Source organism: Notolabrus celidotus, chromosome 4, assembly GCF_009762535.1.
Source record: "Notolabrus celidotus isolate fNotCel1 chromosome 4, fNotCel1.pri, whole genome shotgun sequence".
In the NCBI taxonomy this organism is placed as follows: domain Eukaryota; kingdom Metazoa; phylum Chordata; class Actinopteri; order Labriformes; family Labridae; genus Notolabrus; species Notolabrus celidotus.
This window is the reverse complement of record NC_048275.1, coordinates 16,834,640-16,854,335: the sequence shown is the minus strand read 5'-3', so window position 1 is coordinate 16,854,335 and position 19,696 is coordinate 16,834,640. Positions and strand designations below refer to the sequence as shown.

The 19,696-nt window shown below is 38.3% G+C and overlaps 2 protein-coding genes across 7 annotated transcripts in view; one reads left to right on the top strand and one right to left on the bottom strand.

Moving 5' to 3' along the window:
- Positions 1-16,726, bottom strand: part of rgs7a (regulator of G protein signaling 7a) — a 77,683-nt gene extending 60,957 nt beyond the window's left edge. Inside the window, exons 1-2 of one of the 5 annotated variants that reach the window (XM_034682036.1) lie at positions 16,632-16,726; positions 8,323-8,441 (exon numbers count right to left, since the gene is read on the bottom strand). In XM_034682036.1, coding sequence (XP_034537927.1) covers positions 8,323-8,441; positions 16,632-16,725 — 213 coding nt within the window. In that variant the 5' untranslated portion in view covers position 16,726. Of the gene's footprint in view, positions 1-8,322; positions 8,442-8,520; positions 8,961-9,229; positions 9,320-9,428; positions 9,644-12,582; positions 12,676-16,631 lie in introns of those variants that run through there. The other 4 variants (XM_034682039.1, XM_034682038.1, XM_034682040.1 and 1 more) reach the window with 4 other exon arrangements.
- Positions 1-18,818, top strand: part of LOC117811636 (ubiquitin-conjugating enzyme E2 D4-like) — a 57,560-nt gene extending 38,742 nt beyond the window's left edge. The window contains exons 1-7 of one of the 2 annotated variants that reach the window (XM_034682042.1): positions 16,010-16,186; positions 16,689-16,752; positions 16,936-16,967; positions 17,340-17,417; positions 17,641-17,746; positions 18,335-18,428; positions 18,521-18,818. In XM_034682042.1, coding sequence (XP_034537933.1) covers positions 16,163-16,186; positions 16,689-16,752; positions 16,936-16,967; positions 17,340-17,417; positions 17,641-17,746; positions 18,335-18,428; positions 18,521-18,566 — 444 coding nt within the window. In that variant the 5' untranslated portion in view covers positions 16,010-16,162 and the 3' untranslated portion in view covers positions 18,567-18,818. Of the gene's footprint in view, positions 1-16,009; positions 16,187-16,688; positions 16,753-16,935; positions 16,968-17,339; positions 17,418-17,640; positions 17,747-18,334; positions 18,429-18,520 lie in introns of those variants that run through there. The other variant, XM_034682041.1, reaches the window with a different exon arrangement.
- The last annotated feature ends 878 nt before the right edge of the window (positions 18,819-19,696 follow it).

The window sequence follows — 19,696 nt, the reverse complement described above, 5'->3', positions numbered from 1 at the left end:
CATACAAAGAGCCCCACTTCACACACAAAGATTTCTCTCTGATCTGGCAATTATGGATCATCCCACCTCACCCCCCTCCCCCGACTCTCTCACTCTTTCTCCCGGTCTTCCTGATCTTCTGATTGCAGCTTGAGGGAGACAGGCAGTACAAGAACCCTTCAATCCCGCTCTTAAAAAGCTGAAATGTATTCAGCTCTCACTGCTTTATGACTCATGAACAATGTAGGATGGTTGTAGGAAATTGTATTGATGACAGCACGGCCAATATAGGGTGGGTTTTACAGAAGCAGATTAGGCCTGGATTGAAAATTGCTTTCTACTGAGGAGAAGTTGTAGTGGACCCAGTGTATTAGTAATGGCCGCAGCTCTGCATAACCTAACAATCCTGTATAACCGCTGTGTTGCAGCAATGCAGAGGAGAGGGAGAGTCTTGTTCATGCAAAATGATCCCTTGTACACAACCACTTAATCAATTGACAAATCAATAGCATGCACTGATACCTTTGCCCTGTTTGTTATTGCTGGCTGCTCATGACTTCATTACTGGGTTGCACTAAGGAGAAATGTTTTTAATCTCACAGTGCAGCGTTAGCTCCTTTTCAAAAGTGTGAAGGACAGAGTTTCCCAAAGCTGAAAACACAGTGTGCCAACATCTAACAAAGGAAAGCTTGTAAAGACATCTTAATAATCTTTTACTTCAGCGGTTTTTTGTTTGTTGTGACAAATGATATGTTTACACTATTCAGGGCTGAGATAAGTCAGGAGTGTACAAATAGTATTTAGTAATTGCAGGGGTGTGTCCAGAAATGTATTTTCTGGGGTGGTCTAACTGAGGTACCTTTATGGATGAATATACCCTTTATGTACCAGATCTATTTGTACTGATCATGTCTAGTCTAGCCACTTTAATCAAATTGTAATCAAATGTAATTGCTTGTTTATTTCAATTAACACAACCTTCAAATCATTAATAGTTAATTATTAAAGGAGTACCAAAAGGGAAAGAAAAGCTTCATTAAATGCTTCAAATCTTCTTGCAGCGAAGCCTAATGAGGTGGTCTGAATTCGAGCCCTGCCACTGACCAGGTAGACAGCAAATCATAGTTTAGCCCTACACCAGCACCCCTGGAAACACTGCAGGGTAATTGCCTCATAGACATTTGAAACATTGCTAAAAAGCAAACTAAATTTTAGTCAAAGTTAAACCTATGACATGAAATGTTGTATGCTGTCATATAACATAGAAGTAATATCTCATCAGCATTGATTGATGGTTTTAAGCAAATTTCATCAGAGACTATTGGCTAAGTTCGAGCAATGTTGTAACCTGTTGATTAAAAACTGTTATAGACTGCTTTTAAATTGGGCTAACATCTAAGTTGACTTTAATTTGTTATGCATTCAACCATTTATTGCATTTACTTTTTATCCATGCCTTGAATTGAGCTTCATTTGTGGTTGAACTACTCTATGTATTTTACCTTTTTATCCAGCTTTTCACTGAGTTTTGTTGTTTTTGAGCTCTTTGTTTTGAATTGACCTGAATGGAGAGTGTTTTACAAAGAACATCTGATCGGTTAATTGATCACTATAAGATAGTATTTTCAATTATCTGTTATATTTAGCCCTGATAGATACAGTTAGGTTGTTTACATCTTTCAAAGTCGTAAAATAAGCAATTTTATACACTCTTTGCGCATGAGTGTCATCCACAGATAACACAAAGTTTCCTCAGGGACCAATTACTTCAAAGACATAGAAGTGTTGATATTTATGTAAGCATCAGCATGTAAAAACCTCCTGTATTGACTGTAGACAACAATAACAGTGTTATAGAATGTTAGATAAGCTCATTGTGAAAAAAACAATAAACCTCCAGTATAGGATTAATGGCTCTACAAGGAGACAGAAGCCACTCTGGCAGCTTGAAGAACAATTACTGGATGCCCGTCGGCAGTTCAGATGTAAATAAGAGTGGGCTGGTGCCTCAGCTGTCAGAAACTACACCAAAGAGGGAGATCAGACTGCAGTAGTTACAACAAACTGCAAGAATATGATCTTGCCAATTTATTCTAACTTGTAAGGGGCTTTGATAGTCTTATTTTATAGAATTACTGTGAAAGTTAAATATGGCAAATCAACTTCTTTGATTTTGATTTGGTTTACTTGAATCGAGTGAGATTAACTGTTCTCTTTACCAAAGTGCTCTCAGAAGAAATGTTGAATTTTCTAACTTGTTGATCATTCAGTTGAAAAAAATTCAAACCAAAAATTATTTGGAGATGAAGATTTCTGCTGTGCTTACATTTTTATGTAGCAACAGGAAAATGTCAATCAAGACATTTATAGATATTTTTTCTTTCCCAACAGGAGATTTATAACGCAAAATACAATGCCATTTCATTGACAGAAAAAAAGTCAAATTCACATACTCTTAAAAATCTACTGAAAAAGGATAGATGAGATATGAGGCAAACCAACTTATTTGAAATGTTTACCTGGATCAAGTGAGTTTAACTGTTCTGTCAGTCAAATTCTTCAGAGAATAAGAGTGTAGGTTCTTTTTTTTTAGCTCAAGGTGCAAATTAACTCACAACAATTCAAGCAAAAATCTTTAAGAATGATTATTTTTTGTAAAGAGCTGACATATTTTTGCTGGTGGTAGAGGCAAGGGAAAATCTGCAGTGTAGAAAACATTTTAAGTGCAGAAAAAGCTGGAAATGAAAATAGGTGAGGTTGTAAAGGTTGATTTCTTGCTGGTGTATGAGGCATAAACTGACTCTGAAACTGGTAGCTGTGTCTACAGCCTTTGTGTAAGATTTCCTCCAGCGTCTCAATAGTTTGTTGAGAGACAAACCCCCAAAGCCTTGAGTTTTCAACATTCCCTTACCCAAGGTAACAACCCACTGCTATATTTTCTCATAACTTTCACATCTGGTTTATGAAATGGATGGTTGTATTAAAATGAAGGCTGTCAGTGTTGACACATTTACTGTGATTAGATTGTAGCATGATCAGGTGTAATACTGTATTTGCATTTACCATGCTTTCATTTCCATTCACACAGGTACTTTACTGTACATCGACATAAGGAAAGACAGAAGTTGGTATGGAAGTCTGATATGATAGGGCTTTTTAAATTGCATGCTATTTTGCCTCTTTCGGCACACCGTAGTTAAGCTGCTGCAGCTTCTTCCTGCTTCCTGCTGTAGCCAGGATGAAAAATAGCAACACCACTGCACTTCTAAACAGCATATTCACTTTAAAAAGGTCCCACAGCACAGTATAAAAAGTGATACTCACTTTGTGTCAAACAGGGTTAAAATATCACATAAGCTACCACCTATGATCTAAGCATACAGGTGCAGCTAATCTGACTGATGTCAGCAAGCAACCACATCTCAAAGGCTGGCAGGAAAGTGTTGAGGAGTGTGTGAATTGATGCAGACCTACGGATCAAACTAAATCTAAGAAGTTAGCAGCGCAAGCTATATAAGTGGCAACTGACTGCAGGCCAGTCAACACTGGTAACAATTGTTTCACATTGAAGTAAATCGCAATTAACTATTGCAGTTCAGTAATTAATCAGGGTTCAAAATGAATCGTTTGACAGCTTTGATAAAAAATATTCTACAGCAAGATTGTTTTTGGTTTTTGTTTTCACTCTAACCAAAAAACAAAAATCAAGCCCCTCCAAACGGGACAGAATCTGCTGTATCACATGTATCTCTGGAAATCAACTGCAGAGGGTAAAATCAAAAATCATATAATCTGCTTTCAAGATAAGATAAAAGTCTGTAGTAGATAAATGTGATATTTTATGACTGGTCTTCTTTCTTAAAAAATGACAGACTTGTACCTTTTAGATATTTGTTTCCCTTTTGTGTTTTTTGCCTATAATACATCCGTGCTTAAGTGGGCGGATATCAAAGACAGACATTTCTATTGATAAAGACTTTTCTTTATTGTAAGTAATAATTGCCTTGAACACTAAATTTGGTGACATTCTGTTCTTGATTTCCAGAGATACATTTGAAAAAAGCAGATGCTGTCACAAGGCCTTCATTTTCACATTTTCATGAAAGAGAAAAAGCCAAAAGAAGTCATTTCTTAGTCAAATATTTTAGTAAAACCATCCAGTTTATAAACTAGACATGTCAAAGTTATGAAATAACATGGCTGTTCTTTTTCTACCTCTGGTAAGGCTGTCTCAATTTTTAACGGCCTCAGTCCCTCTACTAAATGACATTAATGTGGATTTTAAGATGAACGTAGGGAGAACATCAATACTTTACTAGATCCATCTATAGTTAATGCCAAATCTGATCATTTAATATACTACAGTGTATTTCTTTCTTTTTTTCCAACTTTCTTATTCCAAACAGCAAACCCATGCTCCCACACATACAGAGACAATAACTTGCACACACATAACACACACAGTGCTCACTGCCTGGTGAGAGAAGATGTTCCCTCCTCATGCTGAGTGGCTATGAACTTCACCAGAGCTGTTTTAGGCTCACATAAAAAATTCACGACTCTCTCTTAGCAACATTTGCCCTACATACGGCACACACACATGCTCACATATGCATCACAGCATTTTTTCATAGCACACACATGTGAGCAGGCAGGGGGAAAAAAATCACTATACAGTCTTGAAGATATGAACCTGACATGGTTAATATGTGAGCAGGCATCTTAAAGGCTTTTTAAATGGTAAGTAATGATGTGGAGCTGCAGACGTGCAGTGCATATCCACTGAATCACTCCGTCGGATATTCTATCGGCATTTCCTCACAAAGTGGATGAGCTCTGACATATTGCTTGTTAGCATCTTATTGGATTCATATAGCGACTGATGAAATTTGCAGAAACTGATCTCAATACATCAGCTTTTCACCAACCAGCTGGTGCAATCCATCTCTGCACATATAACTCTTTCATCCCAAGTATAGATTGCATGTTTACATTTTTCAATAGGTGTGAGTGTGTGTGCATCCTTGAGGAAAAAACAGACATCTCTGCACACATCTCCACTGCAGGCAGGTCAACACCTTAGTTCAGCCATCCATTTTCATTATACGTTAATGACAGGACTGGAGGGGGGGACGGGCCAGAGGGGAGGATGGATTGAGAGGGTGAAAAGATATAGTTATGCTCCCAGTGGAACGCCTATCAAACCACTTTCTGCTGTCCTCAACCATAAAACTCCCTCTGCTCGTGTTACATAATCCTTCCACTACTATACACCACCAGCACACTGTCAGATATCAAGTAGATGTTGCTCAACAAGAACATTATTTTTCTGCAGTAAGTTTGATGCTCAAGCAGTCTGAGCAGCAGAAACAGAACATAAAAGCTGCTTTTTCCACTCGAGAATTAGCCTCATCTAAGTGTGGGTTGCAACACCTCTGCCAAGTCATCTCTTCTGAAAAGCATTCGGGGCTTCTGCTCATGCTGGCAAAGTCAACATGTCTACAGACTGAGCTCTTCCAGTTGCATTTTTTTTGTAAGTTAAACCCACTCCACAAACACGATTTCTTCCACCCTGCTTTCACTCCACGGTGTATCTAGGTCAGTCAGTGAACGGAGCCAAGCTGCGGCCATGTGTGGTCAAGTGGTGTGAAGGGAAGCGTTGGATGAAGTATGAAACCTCTATGACTAAACCAACACTTTGGAACAAACAGTTTCTTAACTCTTAAATAATCCTTGCAGCCCTTTTTTTTTTTGAAGAAATTAAAAAAAAGCCATTTAAGGTAAAAGTTGCACAGGCTGGAGATGTTTGGCTAATTTACATACTTTGCTCTTTCCATGCGTCATAGCATGACGGAACAGCAGGGAGGAAGGATCAATAGCAGGAGGAAAGAAGAGACATCACATGTAATTGAATAGCTGGAGAGACATCAGGTCAATAGGTGGGTGCAACTAGCTCTCATGTCTCAGTGATACTTATTTAATATTTCTTTTTAAAGATTAAAAGTAATCAGACTTGCTCTCCTCCTTTGTCTCCCAAAATAAAACAGTCACATTCCTCTGTTGTCCTCAACATTTGGCCTACTTCATGAGATTTCTCTAATTTATGAGGTTGTGGTTTTGCTTTTGGGAGATCCTTCAAATTTTGTCTTAAAAATAACAGATAGCCTTCCTTTTTTGTTGAAAGCATAGCGGCTCTCCCTGCAAATCCCGTCCCACACTGGCAGAGATACTGCCTTACATGCTGTGAGTGCTATAAAATATCGTCAATCTATGATATCATGCTAAGCGTATCCTCAGCCTAGTGTGAAGAAGCTGTCACAGATGAAAATGGGCTCATGCATTGAAGGGTGAAGAATATGAGATGCAGAAATTCACTCAATGCTTGAGTCATCCGTAAGTGAGATGAGAATGTGATCACTTCATCATTGCAGGTGAGAGTGAGGTAAAACACAAGATTACCCAACAGTGAGGATGTTTCTCCATTGTGGTGGAGGAGATTCTTTGAGTAGAAATGACAAATCAAGCCATAATTACATAATAAAAATACCCAAGATGAATGAATTTCACAGCAGTTTTATATGCAGAGTGAAGCCTGACCCGCTGGGGGTGAGCCCAACAGGCTTCTTACTCTGTCCCTTTCTAGCATCTCTCTGCATATCTCTGTTTTCTCTCTCTTCACTCCTCATTGGAGTAGGGAAGTAGGGATAGGTAGAGCATACAGTCTTACCCAGAAGGGGTGAGCCCTTGTCCCAACAGGCTTCTCACCCTTTCTGATATCTCTGCACATAACCTTCTCTTTGCTATCTCTTTTTTTTCTCGTCTTCTTCCTCATACAAATGTAGGAGTAAGGGGAGGTAGAGCGTACAGCCTAACCCAACAAGGGCTGAGTTCTAACCCAAAGAAGAATCTCGCCCTGGCTCTGCCTTCCCTGTCTTTTTTTAATATCTCGCCTCAGACTCCTAATCCTCTCTTCTCTCATAGAAATGGGGGAGTGGGGAGAGGTAGAGCGTACAGCCTAACCTGGCAGGGGCAAGTCCCAGCCCAAACAAGCTTCTTGTTATGGCTCTGCCTTCCTTGCCCATGTTTAAATATCTCTCTACATTATTTTCTCTTTGTGTGAGTAAGCTAACTGTAAAGCATCGGGGAGGTGTTGTGAGCCTTACTTTACTAAACCCCAGTGAAGGAGGGTATCCATTTGATAACTCTGGTGATGTACTGGCTCTTAGAGTCCATCTATCCCCTTCTTTTGGGGGGTCATAAGGACCAAGGATGTGGTAGGCTACGAAACTTAACATTAGGCAATATTGGTATAAGGGCGTGATAGGATGGGTTTCTCCACTTTCATTTGAGACAAAGCACCATGTCTTTATTTTAAATTTAAGAAATGTAACGTCTCCAGCAAGGATTTGACCAACACAGAAATCCTTTGCTATCAGACATAAATAGCCCCACCAGGGAACAGACGCCTCTCCTGATGGTAGCAAAAGCAATATCCAAAACTGCTTATTTGTAGGTTAATCTTAAATTTGTCCAGAGATGAAAAAAAAAAAGATTGCAAACAATTCAGTGTATGTGGGGGCCAGCATACATATCCTTGTACATCTGTTTTTCACCTAAGAGGAGCTAAAGTTCTTGTAAGAAACTACAACTGGACCCCAAACCTGAGAGTAAACAAATACAGATTATTGTTTCATTAATCTGTTTGACGTTTTGAGCAGGTCTGGATTAAGGTGTCTCAGCTTTTGGCCATTTTTACTTCCCTCTCTTTTTCAATTCCTCTAATGTAGTAAGAGATTTAACAGTGGAGGCGTACACCCCCAGCAGCGTAATAAACAATTGGTTTGGCTTCATTCACTTCCATTAAAAACCAACATGCAACCAATAACAGCTGCTGGTTCTAAAAAAAATGTGCATGCCTGTCAGGGTTTCATATGTGTATGTGTGTATGTGTGTATGTGTGTGTGTGTGTGTGTGTGTGTGTGTGTGTGTGTGTGTGTGTGTGTGTGTCTGTGTCTGTGTGTGTGTGTGTGTGTGTGTGTGTGTGTGTGTCTGTGTGTGTGTGTCTGTGTATGTACATGTGCATAAGCATGCTCTGATTCCACTTACTTTCATGCATATTATGTGAGAAAAAAAAAAGCATGTTCCTTGCATGCTCTCATCAAGCCGATGTTACATTACAGGCCTAAATCAAGCATGGCGCTAGAACACTGTCTTGCCATTAGTATGAGCAATTTCCATTTCGCAGCTCATCATCAAGTAAATTAATGCATGAGACGTTCACACACACTCGCACTCGCAAACACACAGGCACGTGCAGACTAAAAATAGCAGCATCAGCCTTACCTTTCTGTACACTATCATGTTGGGGGACTCGTCCGCTACACCATTGGTGCCCTGCCCGCCGCTGTTGGTCTGTGCCATGATCCAGTGAGTTTTTCTGCCACAGGAAATGTCAGGTGCTCCTGTTTGTAGACAGAAAAAAATATTAAATTTTGGGTCCATCACAAGGAGAACAACAGAGGTCTGAATGTGATCCCTTACCTTGCCAAGAATGGAACAATTTACATAACTTGTAGAGTGGAACGTGTTTTTGACATATCTGACACTTGCACATGAAACAGATGTGCAGAACTCACATTTGGTTACATGTGTTAACATTCCCAAAGGTCTCGAGGCAGACATGTTTAAAGAAAGGCAATACTGTGCAAGGCTTGGTTACTGGTTCAATTACCAGTGAACGGGGCAAAAGTTCAACTTGAGAGAGACTCCAACCCTCTTGTTCCCAGATGGATTTATTGTGCAAAACAAAATCAATGCCTGCTACAGTGATAACCTTTTACTCTTTGTTGACATCAGAGGATGCAATTGCAATCCTCACACAACTAAATGCATCCTGAGATTCCAAAGGGGGGAAAGATAAGGTGAGCTGAAGAAGACCCGGACCCTGACAACGGCACAGATGCAGTAAAACAACACACCGTCTCTGGAGGAGAAGGAGGAGGAGGAAGGCTATACTCTACAATGCAGCTTAGAAACAGAGCAGCCATAGTCAGAACGTGCTATTGAAACGAATACCGTAATGCACGTTACAGCCTCATCCTTTTTTCCACGACAGCAACACGACATCTTCGGAAGGTTTTATTCTGCAACGCTAAATAGCCCATAGCATGCAAAGAGCGGAGTCATGCAACCTGCTCCTAACATGAGGACGCTAGCTCTACTACACACACTGTTTTTTTTTTTCTCTTACCACGAGCCACTGCCCGTTTCAGCACCTTGGACAGCTACTGCAAAAAAAGACGCACGTACGCGCCCGCTACCGTCCCTTCTCATTTGCAATCACGGTTAATACTCAGACAACACACATCGGTCACCGGAGCAGAAGGAGGCGAAGAAGGAGGCGAAGGAGGGAGGGAAGGGGGGGGGGGGGGGGGGGGGGGGGGGCTCACCTGAAAAATCGGGCAGCCCGCTGTAGGACTCCTGAATCCGTGCAGAGGTGGAAGCCTGGTCCGTAACGTTCAGTGTGTCAAGTGGCAGACATAGGAATGCGAGGATTGTTCATTGGCAGCGTGCTGAGGGAGACATTCGGTGGACTCTTGGTGTGGTTACAGCTCTCCGTCTCTCTCTCCTCCTGTCCTCTTCTCCAAACGATGCTCAGAAGCACGAGCGCGCCGCCACGGAGCGCCGTGAACGCGCATCGATCCATGACCAATCGCGTGTGGAGAATAAATTACAACCCGTTTTGGGGACCAACAGCTTTTTTTTTTTTGTGCTGAAATTTCAGTCATGCTGTACGCACAAAACTGATATTGTATTTATTACAGCTAAGTCAACATAGAGTGGACTCGCATGATATTAATATTTTATCAACCCCATTTTCATCAAAGGTCAGAGAGGGACAAAAATGTAGGGCAGTTTTTGTATCCCTGGCTTTTCAGAACCAGATAGGACAATCCACAATTTCTTACCTGTAGCAAATTGCTATTATCAAATGTTATTTTTTCAAAGTTACACTACCAGTCAAAAGTTTGGACACACCTTCTCATTCAAAGGTTTTCATTCATTTTAATTATTTTCGACAATATACATTAATACTGAAGACATCAAAACTATTAAATCATATGGTTTGCGATAATATGGATTACAACAGTAGTAAAATAGGGCTATCCATTATGTACTAACCCTACCTATGAACAACACAACTGATGGTCTCAAACACATTAAAAAGGCAAGTAATTCCACAAATGAACTCTTGACAAGGCTCACATGTTCATTCAGAACCATTCCAGGAGAACACTTCATGAAGCAGATTGAGAGAATACCAAGAGTGTGCAAAGCTGGCATTAAAGCAAAAGGGGTCTACTTTAAAGAATCTATATATAAAATATAAGACATATTCTGCTTTGTTTAACACATTTTTGTTAATTAAATAATTCCAAATGTGTTCTTTAATAGTTTTGATGTCTTTGGTATTAATCTACAGTGTTTCAAATAATTAAATTCAATAAAAACTGTTGAATGAGAAGGTGTTTCCAAACTTTTGACTGGTAGTGTATAAGAATAAAAAATGTCTTTGAATCAATAATGCAAAGGAATTATTGTGAACAAGATTTTAAGGAAAGTGAACATTAATTATGTGTCATAAGTAAGCATAAATATTGAGCATTTAAGCTGCTAGCAAGACATATTACAGACATTTTCGAAAATTAAATAATAAATAAAGTGCATTCATAAAGTCAGTTAGATCACCCAACAGTGCACTTAATGTGAGGTATGAACCCCCACTGCAGACTTCTACAATATTAAATGCTGATTGCATGTGAATAATCATTCAGGTTTCATCTGTTCATTTTTAATAATGTAACAGAGTTTATTTCATCTGAAGTGATATTCTAGTATTTAAATGTTTTAGTTTATTTCAGTGATATTACTTTCAGGCTTTGGCTATCATTTTATAATGCCTATACTCTCATATATATTTGAAATTACTTTGGTACTTTGTAGAACACAGACTCAAACAACAGCACTTTTTTCTGAATGCAAAACTCAGTTGACATAATGTCCAAGCTAGGGATGTTCCAACTAATTATCTAGGTATTTAAATAGAGATTTCAATTTCCTTTAATGATTAGTCCAAAGGTAAGAAAACACTCAGAAAACAGTCAAAATTGAGCGTTATTGATTCAAAATGGCTAATCATGGGATCACAGAGTCTGTGGCCAATTATTAAATTGGTGTGCAGTGTTGCTTACATTAACAGAGCTAGCACCACAAGCCTTCAATCCTGCTTGCTGGTTACACATTGCTGTGGTAAAGTCATATTCCAGTTTAACCTGACACAGTCAACATAAAACATTATCTCCATTCATGGAACAAAATACTACAAATTGGCTGCGCTGGGCGCTGTCATCTACATCTGGGTTGCAGCACTATAGCATTATGGCAGTAGTCATTAGCCAGAGCTACAGCCCTAGTTAGTGGCAAGTGGCTGTTCCACAGTTTAGACGCAATATATGCTAGGGCCAGTGTTTTGGGTCTACAGTAACAAAGAATATAAATGATTTGCTTAACCAACCAGTTATCGTTGTGTCGACTAGCCAGGGTAACTACTTTTAAATGTGCACATATTGCCCTAAACCATATCTCCTCTAGGTCAAAACATATGAGTCTATGAGGTGCTGACTCAGACAAAGTAGTTACATCTCTATTGGTATGTGTGGATTGTGGTTCTTGTTTGAAATATTTTTTATGAATGACTTTGGCAGCAACAAGTGCCTTATCAGTTCATTGAGGCTTTGCCATCACTCTCTTTGATTCTACTTTAGCCTTAATCCAGCTTTTAAGGTAAAATGATCCAAAAATAGTGAACATAATTGTTGTTGTTTATGATGTTGTTCATTTTTTAAACATGTCATTCCCCAGAAAGCTGCCCAGCCCACATGGACGTACAAGACACAGCTTAAACATACATGTGACATTTTACAGCTTATTCCTAAAGATGTATTGGAGACCTGCCTTGTCAAATACGTTTTCAAGCTCTGTACCCCAAGTGAAGTTTTTGAATAATTCAATATTAGATTTGTTAAGTATGTCATCCAGTTTATTACTGAATCTTTTCAACAGTTGCACCATGTCCCCCATATGTTGTATTCCACATGGTTCCCTTCCCATGTCATCATATAATGTAAGTTTTGGGGCATTTTTATGCACACCCAGAAAACAACACATAGCTCTGATCTGAACTGCTTCATGCTTAGATTGCAATGACCCCAAGTCCCCGCACTATATTCCAAAATAGGACAGACATGTGAACTAAACAGCTGTGTGTAAGTTTTTATAACCAAGGTCATTTCATAGTCTAACCTTATTTAGAACAGCTCCTAAAGCTCTTTCTGCAGAGTCTGGTGAAACTTGTGTTTCTTTGCAAAACACAAGATGTTCATCTACAGTGAGTCAAAAATATTTGTATTTCTCAGTGAGTGACCAAGGAGTTGAACCAAAACAAAATTCAAACTTAGTCTGTAACAAACATGCAGAGGCACAATTACTGTGTTCCTTAAAGCTCATGTGAGGAACTTCAGTTTTGCAGATTTTGTCGCCTACCTGTGGTCAAAGCAGCACATTTGATCTCTAAGTTGATCTCATTCTGTGCATGTGTAAGCCCTGTGTGTTTTGTTTTAAATCTCAATTTGCTTTCTTTCAACGTTCAAATGCTTCATTCATCATGAATCTTTGCAGTGGTTAGTATTAAAAGAGGACATTTCTGCAGTCAGCAGTTGTTCAATTTGTCTGACACCTACCCCTATACCTATTACTGTAAAGAGATGATCAGTCATGTTGCTGATAGTCTTGTTAGCTCTTGTAGGTCATAAAGAGGCCTTAGAGTTAATTTAAGTCTGTTTCATAATCAGCTAAATCTCCTAAGGAGCTTTAAGCATCTATTAAATTCATTTCATGCCTCGATTAGAACTCACTCCATTGAAAAACATGCAGACTGTGTTTAAAAGAAGAATTTAGCAAAAGCACATCAAAGGGTTCCTGTAATATTTCTTGGTCATTGCTATATTAAACTAAATGACATCACAATGTGAGAGAGAGCAGGGAGTGACAATTCAAAAAAGTAACCAAATAGTTCACAACACCTTAGCACAATCAGTCCAATGAACTGAAAACATTTCATTTAATGACTAGTCTGGGGTATGCAGTGGAGTTTATGCATTAATTTTTCACTAACATAAGATAAATTATTTCTCTAAGTAAGATAAACTCACTGGTATAATGCAGACATTACCATGAATTTGTGCCAAACACTGGCTACTGAGAATATGATGCAATGCAGCTATTGCTGCATAAATAAATAACTGAATAATTAGAAAATCTCTTAATTTGCTGCAATCTGTGGTTGTGAGATGTGCAGCCGTCCAGGCGTGAAAGATGGCAGATGTGCCCCCTCTCCCTATCTACAGTATGCTTCTTCATCTTCCTTCTGTCTTCACTTCACTTTGCTCTCTCTGCTCCTTGCAGTATGTTGCCAAACATTCAGTCTAACATCACTACATGTATAATGGGTGTCCATACTCTGTTCAGCATTTCCATTATCTACACATTACAAGATACATTTCCAGCAATAATAAACAAAGAACTGGTTATTGTCCCAGGACATCTGGGGAGTAATTCCCCACTTGTGACCCTAAACATCTGTATCATCCAGGTTTATTGTACAAAAACAAGGTATGTTTAATCTGTCTTGGAATGTCCACAGGAATTCTGTTTCCACAGGGATGCCATAGTGCAGACTCAGGGCATTTGGGGTTTGACAGAGTATAATGATGTTATTTGGTCATGCTGTAATAGAGAGCAAAATACATTATATCCCAGCTTGGTTTGGTAATGTATCATCTAATTTAAAATCCCACATAAACAGACTTATACAGCACTGTAAGGGATGTGGGTGAGGGAGTATTTCTCTCGCCATGTTCCGGGAAATAATCATTTACCTCTTCTGTGCCTTGTATTTATACCAACTGCTCCCATCAGGCAGACACTTCAGCAATCAAATTAATACAGAAAAGATGCCTGATCATGGTGATATAATCTATTTTATCCTCTTAGCAGTAAATCTCCTAATCTCAGGACATAGACAGACTGTAAAATGAGGAGCTGTGCTGCATTTGGATACCCTTTATGTGTTTATTTTTCCCAAAGTTAATTTTCGATAATAACAAGAAACATTGGCTTTAAACTGGCATTTGTTTTATTATCTTCTGTGATGATAACATCATCTTTTTTGCCTTAACTTTTTAAGAGTCAATGTGCTGCAGTTGGGTCAGTCCTACTCTTTCAGTCATTTTTATATAACCGCATGCCTCCTAAAAATCCTGCAAGCTGCCATGCTAAATGCATACATGTTAATTTTGAAGAATTTTGTAAAAGTGTAGACAGATATTTTATTCACCTTCACAACATCTCATTTAAGTGAGTCAAGGTTTAAGATCTTCAAATTTGGCTTGGCTTAGACAAGACAGCATTGGTGCTGGTTTCAAAGGGGACCAGACTTGAGCGTCAGCAGCTACATCAAGACAGGATTGCATCAGGCTTTTATCACGTACAAATTCTGAATATCAGAAGCTTCATGTCCATATAAGATTTAGAGAGACTTGTTAATGCATTCAGCCCAGCAGAGTTGAGTTGTATGGTTTCCCCTGTAGACTAAATCCTTGCAAACCCTTTGATGATGCTGCTGCAGTAACAACTCTTATAGCTTTACTTTGGCTTTCATGTACTTAAATAACTGATTTGAAATGCTGCTGTTAGTTTATAATAATGGTTTGGAGTCAGAATACATCTCTGATATGCTTAAAACATAGCCTAGAAACCAAGTACCCTTAAATATTGAGTGAGTAGTCAGCTATAAGTGCCTCAAGTGAAAACCAAACAAATAAAGATTCTGTGCCTCACATGGTGTTGATGAGCTCTGGGATTTTTTCATCACAGACAACAGCTGTTTTCTGTTTGTTGTTTGAACATTTCACTTTATGGGTTTAAACACTGTAATGCCATGATATATTTGACCACAGTTGCTGATAATCATAGTCAGATATGTCCAGTTCAATTATACTCAATATCATATAAATGTTAGGTATCTATTAACAATGACATATTGTGCAACTCATGGGACATAATTAACCAGACTCTATTAGTGTAAATGCTGTTTAAAAAAAAGGTAAAACAAAAAAAAGACTGTATCCATCCAATTCATGCCAGGGTTATTTATCTTAGATCATGCATTTCAAGTTTTATTGTGAATGTAGCCTTTCCAACCAAATGTCTTTTGTTCTACCTCTGGGAATCTAAGAGATTTGTATTAAAAAGTTTAAGTCTTAATACACAGCTTTAAAATTTCATTGGAGGCTTAGTTGTACTGGTAAGAAACTGTGTGATTCGCATTTAGACAAATTATTATTCTTTGTTGTGTTGCTTTTTTACTACCTGAGGTAGGCAGACCTGAGTAGGCTATTAAATAAATATATTATTTGCAAAACCGCTTGGACCAGACAGCCTCCCCTCCCCAGGGTGGGTTGGTTGTAAATGGGAAGACATAAGGAGAGGTAAAGAAATGCACTAAAAAAAAGAACTGTGTTTTAACTCTTGTAACTGTAATACATCTTGATGCTTCTTGTTTGACAGAAATAAATCAGTATGCTCCTTGGGCCATCAAATTTACTAGCTGCCTCAATCTTTAATTATTTCTGAAAAATATTGCACTACAAAAGCATAGAATTTGTGTCATCTTTCATTTCAATGTTATTATGACAATGTAAAGCCACATGCATACATTTATTCATGTTATTTTCCCATATTATTTCCTGATTTTTTTTCTCGGCCATATAAGGGGATACTTGGCTGAAATTGTTTTTGAAAAGGGGATACACAAGCCAAAAAAGTTTGAGAACCCCTGGTGTAAACTATTTCGATGAACGGTCCCTTTAAGTTGCCGCCCAGAAACTCAACTTCCCACAATGCATCGCTCCATTCTTCCTCGTCGAACAAAAACGCGGAAACAAAAGAAATAATCAGTTTGTCAAAACAAATAACCGGAGTCGGCAGAAAGTGAGCATAGTTGTAGCTGACAGCTGTCAGAGTTAACACAGCAGTTCCCCTTACTGTATCTGGAGGATCACCCATGGCTTTAAAAAGAATAAGGAAGGTAAGAAAGGGGATTCATCTTTTTATGATTTACTTCGTGCTGTCAACGAGAACGTTGGAGCGATGCGGAAGTGTCGCTGTATCTTAGCCAGTCAACCGTCTAATAGCATCTGTTTGCTAACGTAACATAAAGTGTTAAAACAAGATGTTGGACGAATTTTAAAGAAAGAAAATTGATCCACAAGACAGCTATTATTGCTAGGAAGTCCCCTAACTGCGCCAGTGGTAATGACATACGTAAACCACTTCGCTTTTTTAAGATGTTAACCTTAAATGAGCTAACTTCGCTGTCAGCTAAAGTTGGCCTAGCAATCATGCTAAGTGAAAGCACTTCAAGGTGTGTGTGAGAGTGTGTGAGTGTGTGTGGTTTCTCTTTCACATACTCTTGTCTCCTGATATTTTAAGAGTGTACGCAGTTTTACGAAACAGTTCTCTTTTCAACCAACCTTTAAGGGGAAGCTGTTTAAATATATTAACGGCTGCTTTTTTTGAAATCTTCTCAGGAGTTGGTGGACTTGCAGAAGGATCCTCCAGCTTCATGTTCAGCTGGGCCTGTAGGGGATGACAGTAAGTTATAGACTGCATTGTGACATTATGTATAAACCTGTGTCTGTGATCCCATCTTCCACTTTCATTTTTGGTTCTAATGTTGTTCTCGTGTCGCAGTGTCACTGATATGTGGGTTTAAAAACTGATATTAAGTAATACCCTCATCACAGATTGTTTATCTCTGTCTTTGTTTCCTTTTAGTGTTCCACTGGCAAGCCACCATCACGGGACCGGTGAGCTTTTTCTGGATTAGTTTCCTGGATTTCTGCTAAACCAAGTTGCTTCTGGATCTCTAGACAATAGTGTTTTATGTTGACTTTACAGCCCTTTCTATTCAGCATGGAGAGCACGGGCTGGCACACTCCATCCCAGTGTTACTAACTGAAGCCAAAGGGCACTAATGAGACAATAGAGACAGCAGAAATACCATAATGTCTTAGTTTAAGCAAAGAAACATTAAATAGAAGACAAATAAATATTGAAACTATCTGGGTGTTTTGTTGACTCACCAGCAGATAATGTTTCACCCCATAAGCATGCTTTAGGTACAAAGCATGAGTAATAATAATAATAATAATAATTTCATGATTTACCATTTATTTCAGAATGACAGCCCATATCATGGAGGAGTATTCTTCCTCTCTGTCCATTTCCCCACTGACTATCCCTTTAAACCACCAAAGGTAAGATTCTCCATCTAAGGGATGATTTGCTCGAAACAGTCATTTCCACCATTTTCTTGTTCTTGAAGATAAAATAATGAATCAATTATGAATTCAGCCCTACTCAGAAGATGCATCCATCCATCGCTTTGTTCCTTTCACAGAGACCCTAGCCCCATTTATAATCAATCTAAAATAGATATTGTATTTATGAAGTGCTGTTTTGTCCCTCTTCTCTTTACAGGTTGCCTTCACAACAAAAATATATCACCCAAACATAAACAGCAATGGTAGCATCTGCCTTGACATCTTGAGGTCGCAGTGGTCACCTGCACTTACAGTATCGAAAGGTGAATACCATATTTATTGTGCATGTACAGTGCATTATTGTATAGTACAGTAGGCTGTGTGGGGTCTGATTTCTACCTTGGATAAACTGTGGAGTTAGAAAGAAATAAAGTCTCTTTTTAGTGTAATAAGACAAACAAAAGAGTGAGGTGTGATGTTAGAGCATATAAGGTGTGATGTTGGAGCATATAATGAAAGGTAATTGGCTTTGTTGCTTCAACCAAAGTAAAAAACTAAACTTGCATCCTATCACCAAACCTGAATTCTTACAAACACATTAAATTCCTGCTTTAATACAAATAGAAATATTTCTAGTGTTTCCAAAAGTGCACCTTCTTTACCCTGTGCAACTTTGGAAATTATACAACTACAGTTTTTAGATTTTATGTATGGAGTAGAAAACAGCTGAATGTTTGAATATTCGTGATAAGAGTTGAAGCAAACATTACACCTTTTTTCAATGACCTAAAGGCCTTGTCATTCAAGTTGAAACAATTTCATCCAAATGTGTGCATGAAGAATGATTCAGAGAGTTATCTCTAATTCAGTTGAAACCTGTGTATATATACATTTTTTCTCTTTTCTTCTAGTGTTATTATCCATTTGCTCTTTGCTGTGTGACCCAAATCCGGATGACCCTCTTGTGCCGGACATTGCAAACATCTACAAGTCAGACAGACAAAAGTGAGTTTGGAAGCCAAAGAAATTGGCCTGGGGTAATACTTAAAACAGTCTACCATTTTTAGAAACTCCTTCTGACGTTCTTCTCTCGTTAGGTACAACAAACTAGCCAGAGAATGGACTCAGACCTACGCGATGTGACAGCCCTGAGATTCAACATCAACGATGCATCTCTTGACACCTCATAATACAACAGCACTGTTTCGACTTCTCAACCACACTGGTTCTAGTTGAGGTGTTTTATTCGCTTGAAGCACTTTCTCTACTCAGACTTTACTTGACTTAACTGTTTTTACTGTTTATTTTATTTCTCCTGAAATTGGCATAACTTTATTATTAGTTGTGGTGAAATGGCCTGATTGTAATTTCTTTCTTTTAAAAGATTTATCAAGACTTTACGGAATTATTTTTCTTCTTTTTTTTTTGCATTAAAAGCGTTCAAAAAGTTGGTTGAAATGTGTTTCTTTGGTCCAAAGAAGTCAGCTGAAATGATTCACTTTCTTGCTGTTAAAAAATGTCCTATTCAGAATACAGTTCATTTGCAGTATAAACAAGTCAGCTCGCCCTTTATTCTTAGAATGATAATAATAATACATTTTATTTAAAAGCGTCTTTCTCAGCACTCAAGGTCACTTTACAGAAAGATTAAAACACAATAAAAAAAACAGCGTGATAAAATAAATAAAAAAACAACAAGCAGAGTAACACCAAGTTAAAATGAAGCAGAGAAATTCTTATCTTCATAAAGCCACTAGGTGGCAGCCTTTACTTTTACAGCCCAAGCCTATTCAATCAGGTACTTTCTCTCCTGAACAACTCACTATTCATTTTTGTGTTTCATTCAATTAAGATTCATTTAGATAATATAATTCATGCAGATAGTCTATTATATGGTCATGTTTAAGCAGTGAAACAAATTGAGAAGTGATCCGGTTCATTGAAATGAAACCAGCTGTTATCACCTCTGCTGCTCTTCTTTGCATGTTATGTCTTATATCGAGGTGTTGGTTTTTAAATAGCAACACACTTCAGCTGATATTAATGTCAAGACAGGTACATAAAAATGTTCAGTCTCTGCAGTGGTAATTTGATCCATCCTAACAAGACACCCTGGGCTTTTCAACTTCTATAACTTGCCAGATGAGGAGAACAGATTGAGAATCTTAAATCACTGAAATAAAGCATTTAAAATAGGATTTCACCTTCAGTTTAACAGATTTAGTAGTGTGTTAAGATGAAGCACTATCAATGCTTAAGGAGCTCAACTTTTA